We start from the raw sequence: 14,946 nt of genomic DNA, 5'->3' as shown, positions 1-14,946 counted from the left end.
ATTTGTGTGATGGGAACCAGGTTACGTCTCCTTTTATGGTTTTGTCTGGAGACTGTTTGCTATTAGTCTCCTCGGGGTTGAAAACATGCTCTCTTTTTGTATAGAAGTTATTGATCTTCCTTTTGATTTTTTTACTCCTTTTTTTTTTTTAAAGCCTGTAGGGTCTGCCTTCAGGGCAAGGAGATTACCAGCTTCCTCTGCAGAGTAGGGCTAGGTATATGCACAGTAGCTGTCCTGCAAATGGGCTGCAAAGAGCAGGGAGGTATGGGAGTGCCCTGGGAAAAAGTTTCCCACTCGAAGTGACTTAGATCTCGGTAGCACAAGGTCGAGCTATGGAAGTGCCCAGTGAAGAACCCCACTGTGCAAATTGGTGACTGCCCTGAGACTAGAGGCTGAGCAGTGAAAGTGTCACTATCCTAAGATAGAGTCTGCTGTGGGGCTGTGGCTATTACCAGCTGACCAGCGAATAGCCTGGCATGGACCACAAGTGTCTCTGTAAGAGAAGCACAGTCACGCTGAGGAAGTTGTATTGCCCCAGGCCGAGCCCCCCACTGTGCAGATTAGAGGCTGCCCCGGCTACGCCCCCCTGTCATGCAGACTGCCCTGGCCTGTGCTGAGGAATGCAGCTGCACAGCTGTGCTGTGGTCTGTGCTGAGTTCACCCTTCTGGTTTTGGGTGGGTATAGCCAAATCTTGTTAGGTTCTGGCATTTTTAAGAGTACCTCTACCTTTGGCTTTAATTTTTCTGCTAGTCTGCTTTGTAATCAAGGCAGAGCAGTCAACCTATGGCAGAGTTGTCTCTATAACTTTTCCAACCACAGAAGCTACCCTTACCCCTGGTCCGCTCCGGACCTTAGCCTTTGGTTCTATCCCTGCTTGCTCTGATCTGCTCCAGCCCCTCAGGACAAACCTTTTCTATCAATCTTCCAGATTATCTTCGGATGGTAAGTTGTACCTCTAATCTTTGTGAATTTTACCAGTCAAGTGCTATTTTTGAGGATGAATTTAATGTTGGTCTCTAGGGTATGAGAGGCGCTTAGAAAGTTGCGTGTGCCTTCTCTGCCATCTTGGTTCCGCCCCCAAGATCTACTTTGCTTAATTCACTCTACATCAGACTATATACATGTTTCCACATCCCTCTTTATTCATTCATAGCTATTGTTTCTTAAAGGACATTGATATTCCATTACCTTTATATACCACAATTTGTTTAGCCTCCCATATTTGATGGGCAGTGCTAGGCCTAGAGTCAGGAAGATTCATCTTTCTGAGTTCTTATCATGCTTCAGACACTTAAAACTCTGTGTCCTTTATACTGTTCTGCTTTAGTTTCCTCATTTATAAAATGAGCTGGAAAAAGAAGTGACAAATCAGTCCAGTACCTTTGCTAAGAAAATCCCAAATGGAGTTATTAAGAATTAGACATGATTAAAAACAACTGAACAACAAATTTAATGGGCATTTATTTTCCCCCCTAATTTTTTGCTTTCATAAAAGTGCTGGTATTCACATATTTATGTGTATGGAGACTTTATCATCTATTATACCTCAGATATAAGCCTAGTAGTAGAATCCCTACTACTACTAGTCAGTTTGGACATTTTAATCATTTTGTTTATTCCATATAGCTTTACAAAATTGTTGGATTTGTTCACATTTCCACCAGCAATGCACAAATTTGCCTGTTTTCCCACAATCTCTCCAGTACTGATTGTCTCTAACCTTTGTTATCTTTACCAGTTTGTCGTATGTGAGGTGAACCCTCAGATTATTTTGGTTCTCTCATTTTAATGTTTTGTAGTATTTTTATATGATTAGTAATAGTTTACAATATTTTTTCTTTGAGATGAATTGATTCACTTCTTTTGACCTTTTTTCTATTGAAGAAAGGTTTTTGGTTTTATGCACATATGTATACATTTGTGTGTTTATTTACTATCTGTTAATTATCATTATTATATCTTGGATACAAACTCTTACCTGAATTACTTGATACAAAGATATTGTTGCTTTTCTTTTTTCAGATTGTACTTAGTTCCTTAAGTTACTTTTGATTAATTTGCTTTAAGGTAACTATTCCCATGGTTTCTCTTCCTTTCACCTCAAATATTTTTTCATACATTTCCCTCGTTTTGTGAGTTTATTTAAACATTGGGTTCCTTTTTTCCTTTCTTTCTTTTTTTCTACTTATCTAATTCTTTTCCTTTTTCCTCTTCATTATGGAATTAAATAAAATTTCCTTCTCTTTTAAAAGTTTTCTTCCCCTTTTAATTTTTTTAAAATTATGTATCCTTTTCTAAAAAAATGTTTCTCTCTATTTTCTTCCTTAATTCTCTTTCTGTCTCTTCTATACTTTTATTTTTTGATTCATGGTCCTTAAACTTTATTCTTTTTTGTGTGTGTTTCTCATGAAATTAAAGCTTCTAAATTAAAACGTCTTTTGTTTCAAATCTTGTCTTCCACCAACACTTCTATTTAATTTCTACCTTTATCTTTATACTCTTTTATAAAGAAATCTCTTATTGGTCACACTGTTGGGTTTTTTTTTATTCCCATAAGTTTCTTTCCTTTTCTAGCTTTTACTCCCTTTCCCATTTTTATCTCTAGTGTAATTTATGCTTTCCTCAGTAACACCATTTGTCTGTTGTGTTTTGTAAGTCTATTCACTATTTTTGGTAGCATTGTGTAAAGTGCCTCTGGCTTTTGAATGTCCATCTTTTTTTTTACTGATAATCAGACTCAAATTTGTAAATATGTCATTTTGTAGTGCAGTTTCAGCTGCTTTCCTCTTGAGAATACATTATATTATATTACATTCCCTTCTGGAGTTTTAGGTGCAGAGAATATACCACTTCATATGCCACAATTTGTTTAGCCTCCCACATTTGATAGGCACTGCTGGGCCTGGAGTCAGGAAGACTTATCTTCCCGAGTTCAAATCAGGGTTCAGACACTTACTAACTCTGTGTCCTTTATACTGTTCTGCTTTAGTTTCCTCATTTATAAAATGAGCTGGAAAAAGAAGTGGCAAATCAATCCAGTACCTTTGCTAAGAAAATCTCAAATGGAGTCATAAAGAATTGGACATGACTAAAAACAACCAAATCACAAATTTAATGGACATTTATTTTCCCTCCTAATTTTTTGCTTTCATAAAAGTGCTGGTATTCACATATTTGTCATTCCTTTAAAATTTGAAATTGCTTCTGGTTACTTGTAGATTTTATTTTTTCAGGGGAATTGTTAGCTGTAATCATAGAGTTGTTGGGGTTTGAAAGTTAAGAGATCCCCTCTGGTCTTTGTTGCAGATTCTTTGCAAAAGAATCCACAAACCTGAAGTTTGTGGCATAGGGGATTTATTTATACTAAGACGACAGTACACTAAGAAGACAGCTTTCTTTCTTTCTTTCTTTCTTTTTTCTTCTTTTTTTCTTTCTTTCTTCTTTTTTTCTTTCTTTTTTTGTATTATTTTATTTAATTTTTTTATCATTCTTTTTATTTATAAAACATATGCATGGGTAATTTTTCAACATTGACCCTTGCAAAACCTTGTGTTCCAACTTTTTCCCTTCTTCCCCCCCACTCTCTCCCCTAAATGGCAGGTAGTCTAATACATATTAAATATGTTAAAAGTATATGTTAAATACAATATATGTATACATATTTATGCAGTTATCTTGCAGTACAAGAAAAATCAGATCTATAAAGTAAAAAAAAAAACCTGAGAAGGAAAACAAAAATGCATGTAAACAATAACAGAAAGAGTGGAAATGTTATGTTGTGGTTCACACTCATTTCCCATAGTTCGCTCTTTGGGTATAGCTGATTCTCTTCATTACTGAACAATTGGAACTGGTTTGCATCATTTCATTGTTGAAGAGAGCCGTCTATCAGAGTTGATCATTGTATAGTCTTGTTGCCATGTACAATGATCTCCTAGTTCCGTTCGCTTCACTTAGCTTCAGTTCATGTAGGTCTCTCCAAGCCTTTCTGAAATCACCCTGCTGGTCATTTCTTGCAGAACATTATTCCATAATATTCATATGCCATAATTTATTTAGCCATTCAACAACTGATGGGCATCTGCTCAGTTTCCAGTTTCTGGTCACTACAAAGAAAACTGCCACAAACATTTTTGCACATGTGGGTCCCTTTCTCTCCTTTAAGATCTCTTTGGGATATAAACCCAGCAGAAACACTGCTGGGTCAAAGGGTATGCACAGTTTAATAAATTTTTTAGCATAGCTCCAAACTGCTCTCCAGAATGGCTGGATCTGTTCACAACTCCACCACCAATGTATTAGTGTCCCAGTTTTCCCATATCCCCTCCAACATTCATTATTATCTTTTCCTGTTATCTTAGCCAATCTGAGAAGTATATAGAAGTATTTCAGAGTTGTCTTAATTTGCATTTCTCTGATCAATAGTTATTTGGAATACCTTTTCATATGACTAGAAATAGTTTCAATTCTTCACATGAAAATTGTCTGTTCATATCTGTTGCCCATTTATCAATTGGGGAATGGCTTGAATTCTTATAAATTGAGTCAATTTTCCATATATTTTAGAAATGAGTAAGATAGGTGTGAATTGGCTATTATTTCTGTCTTTTATATAGCTTCATGTCCTATTTGTCCTGAATTGTAAAATGTGCCTCTACTGGAGTATTCTGAGCAGGTCCTTTCAGCTTGGGTTTTTTCTTTTCTTTTTTTTTCTTTCTTCTTTTTCTTTTTTTCCAAATACATGTGAAGATAGTTTTCAACATTCACCTTTGCAAAATGCTGTGCTCAAAATTTTTCTCTCCTCCCCTCCAAGATCACAAGCAAGCAAGCTGATCTAGGTTAAACATGCATAAAATTTTTCTAAACATATTTCCATATACCTCATGCTGTGCAAAAAAAAAATAAAATCATATGAAAAAGGAAATAAAAAATACAAGAAAGTGGAATGAAACAAGCAAACAAACAATAACAACAAAAAACAAAGAAAAGTAAAAATGCTATCCTTTGATTCATATTTAATCTCTATAGTTCTGTCTCTGGATGTAGATGGCACATGATAAGTCTATTTGGAAATGCCTTGAATCACTGTATTGTTGAAAACAGCCAGGTCCATAACAATTGATCATCACGTAATCTTGTGTTCCTATGTAAAATATTCTCTTGGTTCTGCTCACTTCACTTAGTATTAGTTCATACACGTGTTTGCAGGCTTTTCTGAAATCAGCTTGCTTATCATTTGTTATAAAATAATATTCTGTTACAGTCATATACTATAACTTTTCGGCCATTCCCCAAATAATGGGCATCCTTTCAGTTTCCAGTTCTTTGTCACTACAGAAAGGGGCTGCTACAAACATTTTTATACTTTTCCCTCTTTTATGATCTCTTTGGGATACAGACCTAGTAGAGACACTGCTAGATCAAAAGGTATGCACAGTTTAGAGCCCTTTGGACATAGAGAACATGTATTCTTTATTGCTTTTTTCTTCTTTTCTTCCAGATTGTTCTTCACTTCTGTGTATTTGCATTTCCATTGTGTTATTCTTTCTTTTATTTCTTTGATGACATTTGCCATAGTGGATTAAAGTCTTTCTTTTCTGTCAACTATTTTTGCTTTGTCAGCCATAAATTCTGTTTTTATGATTCTTATTTCTCTCTTGAACCATTTGGAAACATCCTGGAGTAGTTTAGGACTATTATAAATCTATAAGACCCTCTTACTCATCAGGTATAGTTTATAATTGTATTTTGAGACAGTTTTCACACATTATGTATATCTTCATTGATTTATTTCCTTGTGCTTAAGGCTTTAAACTTAGTTTCCTTCTTTCTGTGATCTTTGATAATTTCTGGATTTTTTTCCCCTCATAGTCTCTTATTGTTCATGTTTTGACTTCTTCTCCTTTGTGGGAGAATCCCCTGTCTGGTTCTCTTCCCATACTTGAGAATTCACTTTTCATTAACCTTAGTTCCTGCCATAAACAAATTTGAGATGTGGCAAAGGAGAGGAACTGGATGGTGTTGGCTGGATGCCATTCTCTTTTTTCTTTATGCCTGGTAGAATCTCCTTTATATGCTGGCACCTTGCTTAGATTCTTGTGTTCTTTAATTCTCTTCCTGTGTTGTTTAATTCTTTAATTTTCTTTTCTGTGGTTCTGATGCCACTTTATTTTTTTTTAAATAAAGTTTATTTTCACCACCTATGCATAATTTTCAACATTCACCCTTGCAAAACTTTGCTTTCCAAAATTTTTTTCTCCCTTCATTTCACCCCTTCCCCTAGATGGCAAGTAATTGCCATTATATGTTAAACATGTGAAGTTTTTCTATACACATTTCCACAATTACCATGTTGCACACGAAAAATCAGATCAAAAAGGGAAAAAATGAGAAAGAAAACAAAATGCAAGCAAGTAATAACAATAAAAAGTGAAAATGCTATGTTGTGATCCACACTCAGTCCTCCAGTCCCCTCCCTGGGTGCAGATAACTCTTTCTATCACAAGACAATCACCTGGTTCACCTCACTGTTGAAAAGATTCACATCCATTAGAATTGATCATCATCTTATTGTTGTTGGGTACAATGGTCTCTTCTTTGTACTCACTTTATTTAGCATTATCACTTCATGTAAGTCTTTCCAGGACTTTCTGAAATCCTTATGCCATTTTCAGCAAATATCAAGTATTGTGTTATTACAGGATTTCAGTAAGCTCAAGTAGATGACCCACAAATTTTCCCTGGATCTGAATGGATTTATTTTGAAAAATTTTACCCTTACCTTCTTCTTCTGTGCTTTACAAGTTCCTGACCTTGATTTGGGTCGAGGCAACATAACTGTAGGATTGCCCTTGAAATCCTTGGCATGCCAAAAGCATACTGTTCTTCCCTAGCTGAAAAACTCTGCAGATTTAGAAGTGAGGAACTATAGACTTCACATTGTCCTCAGTTGTCTGCCCAAGTTACCTAACTATAGGCCCCAATCTTCCTTTAGAGTGGGAGTCACATTCCTCCTGCTAACTTTTGTTCCTGCTCCTTTCTTTGCACACAGCCTTAGACCTAGTTTGAGCTAGATCCAACAATCTCCAGGAATCCTTGTTATATAGCCCCTGGTTTATAATACCTAATTATGGAGCTCCCCCTGCTTTTTAAAAAAGTTATATCTTTTTATTTTCAAAACATATTCATGGATAATTTTTCAACATTGTCCCTTACAGAGCCTTGTGTTCCAAATTTTCCCTTCCTTCCCCTCATTCTCCTCCCTTAGATGGCAAGTAATATAACATATATTAAACATGTTAAAATATATGCTAAATCCAATATATGTATACATATTTGTATAATAATCTTGTACAAGAAAAGTCAGATCAAAAATGAAAAAAAACGAGAAAGAAAACAAAATACAAGCAAACAACAACAAAAAGAAGGAAAATGTTATGTTATGATCCACACACAGTTCCCACAGTCCTTTCTCTGGGTGTAGACCGCTCTCTTCACCACAAGATCATTGGAACTGGCCTGAATCATCTTATTGTTAGAAAGAGTCACATCCATCAGAATTGATCATTGTGTATTCTTGATGCAACTTACTTAGCCATTCTCCAACTGATAGGTATCCACTCAGTTTCCAGTTTCTTGCCACTACAAAAAGGGCTGCCAATGGAGCAGGATATGTACCTTAAGAGTAATACTGCTGCAAATTGAGTCCTTTTTCTCCCTTCTATATAACTTTCTTTCCTATCTGTCCTGAATTGTAGAATCAGTCTCTCCTAGAATACTCTGAGTAGGTCCTTCCAGCTTGGATTTTTTTCCCCAGTGTCCACATATTTCTGTCTCTTTATGCTAACCTAAACTGGAAAAATAACTCACTTTGTTTTTTCCTTTGATTTCCCAATCATTACTAACTTTGATGTTCTTCTTATGTTTGTTGTTTTATGATGATTCAATCAGTTGATCAGGTATTGATCAGAATACCTGATGATTCAGGTACTTCTTATGTACCTACTATGTACCAGGTACTTGTATTTTAAAGAAAAGGGGAAAAAAAAAAAACCAAAAACTTGTCCCTACTTTCAAGAGGTCACAATTGGGGAGATACCATGCAAATAACTATGTACACATAAGATATAATCGGAATAAATTGGGGATATTATCAGGGAAAAACCACTAAGGTTCTTGATGAAGACTAGGAAAGGCTTCTTAGGTCAAAGGATATGAACAGACAATTCTCAGATGAAGAAATTGAAACTATTTCTAGCCATATGAAAAGATGCTCCAAGTCATTATTAAGCAGAGAAATGCAAATTAATACAACTCTGAGACACCACTATACACCTGTCAGACTGGATAGAATGACAGGGAAAGATAATTCGGAATGTTGGAGGGGATGTGGGAAAACTGGACACTGATACATTGTTGGTGGAATTGTGAATACATCCAACCATTCTGGAGAGCAATTTGGAACTATGCTCAAAAAGTTATCAAACTGTGCATACACCTTTGATCCAGCAGTGTTCCTACTGGGCTTATATCCCAAAGAGATCATAAAGAAGGGAAAGGGACCTGTATGTGCACGAATGTTTGTGGCAGCCCTCTTTGTAGTGGCCGGAAACTGGAAACTGAGTGGATGCCCATCAATTGGAGAATGGCTGAATAAATTGTGGTATATGAATATTATGGAATATTATTGTTCTGTAAGAAATAACCAACAGAATGATTTCAGAAAGGCCTGGAGAGACTTACGCGAACTGATGCTGAGCGAAACGAGCAGGACCAGGAGATCATTATATACTTCAACAACAACACTATATGATGACCAATTCTGATGGACCTGGCCATCCTCAGCAATGAGATTAACCAAATCAGTTCCAATGGAGCAGTAATGAACTCAACCAGCTACGCCCAGCAAAAGAACTCTGAGATGACTAAAAACCATTACATTAAATTCCCAATCCCTATATTTTTGCCCACCTGTATTCTGGATTTCCTTCACAGGCTAATTGTACAATATTTCAGAGTCTGATTCTTTTTGTACAGCAAAATAACGGTTTGGTCATGTGTACTTATTGTGTATCTAATTTATATTTTAATATATTTAACATCTACTGGTCATCCTGCCATCTGGGGGAGGCAGTGGAGGGAAGGAGGGAAAAAATTGGAACAAGAGGTTTGGCAATTGTCAGTGCCGTAAAGTTACCCATACATATAACCTGCAAATAAAAGGCTATTAAAATTTTTTTTTAAAAGGAAAGGCTTCTTATAGAAGACGGTGCTTTAGTTGAGACTTGAAGGAGCCCAGAATAGCCAGGAGCTAGAGACAAGGATTGGGAGATTTACCCACATGAGGGGTTACCCAATGAAAATCCTTGGATTTACTAGGAGTGTATTTGGATTTACTAGGATTTTAAATGTGATGTTACAGGTAGTAAGGAATCACAAGTTTTTTGAATAAAGCAATGTAGTACAGTTATAGCTGTACTTTTCAGGAAAATCTTTTTGATGTCTGAGTAGAAGATGAATTGGAATAGGGAGAGACTTAAGGCCATGCATGGGATCACTTAGCAGGCTATTGTAATAATCTAGGCATAAAGTAATGAAGGCTTGTACCAGAGAGCAGGAGCAGTGTCAAATGAGAGATGGAAATATATAGAAGGGACATTAGGAAGGCCAAAACAACAAGACTTTGCAACTGCTTGGATGTGGGGGAGGGTGAGAGGGAAGAATAAGATTGACACTTGGGTTTTAAATGTCAGTCATGGGGGAGAACAGCAATGTTTCACAAAATTTTGTTGTTAAAGAAAATCAAAATGTTGGACAATTGCTTTTCAACTTTCTAGGAAAGTTAGCACTTGGGCCTTATTGTTTCTTCCCACTCTGCTCTCTTTACTTTTCGACCCTTGGAATTACTTTGAATGGGAAACACCTTGCATTATTTATTCCCTCCTGAGGTTTTTTATTGTTAGACATTCTGTTCATTTTTGTGGCTTTATTTTGTGGCATTCTATTTTTACTAAAACTATTACATGTTTCAGTTTCTTTTATGATTTTCTAAGAAACCAAACAAGGTTAGTTTCATCTCTTCCTTGATTATCTTTATACTTTCATTTTTCCTTCTCAAATTGTCTCAAATTGTTTACTGTTCTGGAATTGTGACACTTAACAGTGGGGATGAGGGACATCCTTCCTTTACGTTGACTTCTTGGAAAATACTAGAAGATATACTCATGCTTATTAAGAAAGCTTTCAGTATTTTTAAATTTTACATAATGCCAGGTTTTAGTTTAGATTTTTTTAAAATCATGTTAAGAACTGTTCTTCATTGCATATTCTTTGAATAGTTTTTAGCATAGATCAGCATTTTTTGACAAAGGCATTTTCGGCATTTATTGAGGAAATCATCTAGTTTGGCTTATTTTTGTTTTTAATATGACTATGTTAATTGTTTCACATTATTAATCTGCCCTTAAATCCTTGGCATAAATATATAATTGTAGTTAAAAAAATTTTGGATAAATTTCTAGAAATTTTTTGGGGGCTTAGGATTTTATTAAAATTTTTTAAATTGATATTCCTTAATGATACTGTTCTGGCTTTCTTTTTTAAACTTTGTCTTTTTCCTAATTTAGACATCAGGAGTATATTTGTCTCAGAAAAAAAATTGGTAAATTACTTTTCAATTTTGAAGAATATTTGGTTAATTGATTTTACTTAAATTGTTCTTTTTTTTTTTTTTTGCTGAGGCAATTGGGCTTAAGTGACTTGCCCATGGTCACACAGCTAGGAAGTGTTATGTCTGAGAACAAATTTGAACTCAAGTCCTCTATTTTATTTCAGAGTTGATACTCTATCCACTGGTCCACCTAAAGAACTGAATTTTTCTTTAAATACATCTGGACCATAGTTTTTCTCCCTAGTCCAACTGTCTATTGTCTTTGTAGTTCCTTTATACCTAACTGAATTTACTTTAATGAGATTCTTTTATTTTTTTTATCTTTATATTTTTGTAGCGTATTCTTTATTTTGAGTTTTCAGTTTTTATAGGCATTTAAATGAATATTTTATATCAGTTACTTTGCTGCTATGATTAATTTTTGCTTAAAGTGCTGATTTAATCACATTTATACAGGCTCCTGTCTGTCTCAAATTCTCCCATCTACTTTTCATTTTTTCCTCCTGAATTTGAGGTTTTACTTAAATTGTTTCATTTATTTATTTAATTATTTGCTCCCCTTCCTTTCTTTGCTGGCTTTTCTCTCCCCCAATTATGTGTTTATTTTTGAAATACCATCCTTTTCATCTCCAAGTTTTTCTTGTTTATTATGTTTCTTTTTTTAATGTAGTTTATTCACATCACTTATTCTATTCTGGAACTTTATTTTGCAATTCATTAATATGCTTGCAAAGGCAAAGATAGAAATCTTTTTGAAAAGATTCCTGTCTTAGTTTTATGCTTATCTAACATGAATGTAACTATACTCAAGACAAATTATGAGCAATAAGCTAACAAGCTGCTGAAGTTAATTGAAAACTCATTTAAATAATATAATAGCTTAATAAAAATTCATTTTATTTTCTTTACTAGCAATTTCTTTATTATTGCTTGTGTATTATCCCTTTTTATTCTTGTGTTTCAATCTTCTGTTTATTTGTGAGGCAGGTAATGTTGGATCAAAACAGTGCCCTGTGGTAGATATTGTCCTTGGATCCCATTTGTTTCTGTTTCTATTTCTTTCACCATCTTATCATTGGCTCCATGTTTTTCACATTTCATAATAGCTGCTTCTAATCCCTTTATTGTAGATCAGCATGTCTACATTTAATTCTTAGAAAAACTGGTTTCCTAATGTACCAATTCATCATAGAGTATGAAGGATATATCTCATCATTGACATATAGCTCTTCCACTATGAATGCATTCTTTAGTGTTACTTCCCTTTCTCAATTACATTGCGATTCTCTACCTTTATTCTTCCTAAAAGTTTCACTTCCTTCCTTCTGCCTTTCCAGTTCTCTTGCTACTTTCTTCTTGATAAGATAGTATAGGAAGTCAGCAGAGGAGTTTTTTCAAAACTAGAGAAAGTCATTTGAGCCATTTCTGCCAAAATTCTCTTTTAATCAATAATACTTCAATTCTGCTCTCCAGTTTTTTAATATTTTACTTGCATTTCAATCTCCTTGTATTTTTTTTTTGCTTTTGACAGTCTTTTTGTTATTGATGTTTTTTGACTATGTGTCTGTTTCTTTAAAAATAATTGTAAACATTATTATTTTATTATTTATTCTTTCCTTGGTAATTATACTTATTTACCTTCTGATTACATTTGGAATATTTGCAAGTTGAATAATCTGCTTACATCTAGGTTGATTTTTTTTTTTTTTTTTTTTTTTTTTTTTTTTTTTTTGGCGGGAGGGACAGTATTACCTCAAATGGCTATCTTTTGTTGAATATCCTTTTATTGTTGATGTTTAAGATAGTTTGATATATTCTGTAAAACTGTCTTAAACAGTTTTACAGAATATGTCATTTTGGTTTACAGCTAGAACTACTTTATTTTCAGAATGTGTTGTTATTTCATGTTCTTTTGTCTTTTTTAGTGGTCATGGAAAACTTTTATGTCTTTTGGATTTTCTTTTCTTCACATTTGAAAGTTTTTCTCTTTGCTTTTTACAGAATTTGGTAAAACTGGAATCGTTAAATTTAATTACTCTATAAGTTTAAAGTGTAGAATCTTTGAATTCTCTTGATTTATAGTTTGTTTTCTATATTCAGAAGTTCTGGGAAGTTTTTCAACATTGTGATATTTAAGTGTTTCAGTTGTCATGTTATTCCTAGAATTGCATCAAGTTGTGCCTGTGAATCTTATTTTAAAGGACAGTGACTCTGGTTCATGTAAAGATAGTTTTCTTTTAATATTACTTTGCTTTTTTTTTCAGATTTTCCTCCCTGTTATTTTCAATTTTGTGTTTTTACAAAAACTCTTTGCTGTGGATTCAGGTTTTTTTATGATTTTTTTTTTGGTCTGCATTGAAAGCTCTACATTCTTACCCATATTCATCCTTAATTTCTGTTGTGAATTTTATTTCTCTTTGAAACATTTTGAGATTTCTTCTTTCTTGTTGTCTGAGAAGTCTATAGAATTCCACATTCTATTAGGCATCAGTTCATTTACCTTTTCATGGATATTATTTGTTAAGAGAGATTTATAATCTCTTTGATGAAATCTTTCTAATTTTAGAATGCCCTCTATTGATTTGGGATTTTATTCATTTTTCTTCCTCTTGAAATTTAGTGTTTCAGCTTTTAAAAAAATAGATACTTGTCATTTGATTTCTGATTCTTCCCTCTTTGATGCTACAAGCACAATGGAGGTTAAAGTGTCTCAGCTTCCCCCCGATTTGGGACATTTGCTTATTAATTGTTTATATAATAGTTTGGAATGAAGAACTGCTAATAGGTGAATTAATAAGTATTGACTTATTAAAAGTTTGATGCATTCAGTGAAAGGCATAAATAGCTAATATATTAAATATTTCTAACTTAGAAAATTAACTTGCAATATCATTATTACATTGTTAAATAAAGGATTATGTAGGAGACTTGTAGTATCAGCTTTGCCAACTATTAGTTATGTTACCTGGATCACCTTTATTTTTGTAAATTGCAATTTCTATACATGAGAGTTATGATAGCTTATTTCTTAAGTTCTTATTCAATCTGAAATTTTATGATTGTATTGTAATTTTTTTTACTTTTCATTTTCTAAAATATAATTTTTTCTTTCCCAGAATCTATATCGATTTGAAGGAACTGGATTTACAAACATTCCTCAACTTATAGATTATCATTATACAACAAAGCAAGTCATAACTAAGAAATCAGGTGTAGTCCTGCTGAACCCTGTAGTTAAGGTATGTTCTATTTTTTTAAAAAAACAAGAATGTTTGATGTGTCTCCCTTTCATATAGTAAATACAGTTCTCAGATATAAATATAAACTTTAGGACAACTTTTAAATTTTGTATGATAAATACTGTGATTAATTTAGCTAGAATCTCCATTTTCAAGATTCATTGAAATAACATATTGCTGGAGTATATATATTCCTAATTGTTGCTAGAATTCATATTACATGAGTATTCTTCCTAATATATGTATTATTCATCAGTTGTATACTGTGTATAACTTTGATAATATATTAACATTTATCATTCCCACTGTATCACTTTTCATACTAATTAGGTAAATGTTTAATAATTGCCTAATATTCTTGTGCAGCACAATAATTGCATAAATATGTATGCATATGTTAGATTTAACATATATTTCTGCCATGTTTAACATGTATTGGACAACTCACCATCTAGGGTAGGGCATGGGGGAAGGGAAGGGAAATTGGAACACAAGGTTTTGCAAGGGCTAATGTTGAAGAATTGTCTATAGATATGTTTTGAAAAATAAAAAGCTTTAATTTTTTAAAAAATGTAGATTTTTAATAGTGGCCATCCAAAGATAATGATCTCGTTTTTGTTGTCAGATCCCAGTTGAATGAATAATGGAGTAAAATTAGCCAAAGTTATCATTTTGACAGCTGGCTCTATGAAAATGAACTAAACACTATAATTACAAAGATTAAAAAAGAGAGAGAGAGAGAAGTAACATAATCAGACCTTTAGTTTTAGATGTTTCCGTTCATTAACTCTTTTCAGAACGGATTAAAGAGACTAGAAGATGAGATACCATTTAGGAGACTATGTTAGTAGTCAAATTGAAAGATGTTGAGAACCTAAACTAGAGTGGAGAGGAGGCAGTAGATAAAACATGTTACAGAGGTAGAATCCACAGGACTTGACTTCTTGCTTATATGTGAAGGAAAGGGAAGAAATAAAGGTGACTTTAAAACATGAATCTAATTATTTGTATAAATGAAAGTACTCTCAGACAAAATA

General features: G+C 33.7%; 1 protein-coding gene across 10 annotated transcripts in view; it reads left to right on the top strand.

Annotated features, from left to right (window-relative positions):
- The window catches only part of FER (FER tyrosine kinase), a 248,539-nt gene that overhangs the window by 117,829 nt on the left and 115,764 nt on the right, over positions 1–14,946 (top strand). For 9 of the 10 annotated variants that reach the window (XM_031968671.1, XM_031968672.1, XM_031968658.1 and 6 more), the window contains one exon: positions 13,787–13,909. In XM_031968671.1, coding sequence (XP_031824531.1) covers positions 13,787–13,909 — 123 coding nt within the window. Of the gene's footprint in view, positions 1–13,786; positions 13,910–14,946 lie in introns of those variants that run through there. The other variant, XM_031968688.1, reaches the window with a different exon arrangement.

This window comes from Sarcophilus harrisii, chromosome 1 (genome assembly GCF_902635505.1).
Source record: "Sarcophilus harrisii chromosome 1, mSarHar1.11, whole genome shotgun sequence".
NCBI lineage: Eukaryota > Metazoa > Chordata > Mammalia > Dasyuromorphia > Dasyuridae > Sarcophilus > Sarcophilus harrisii.
Note: the sequence above shows the minus strand (reverse complement) of the source record. Positions and strands in the feature narration are given on the sequence as shown.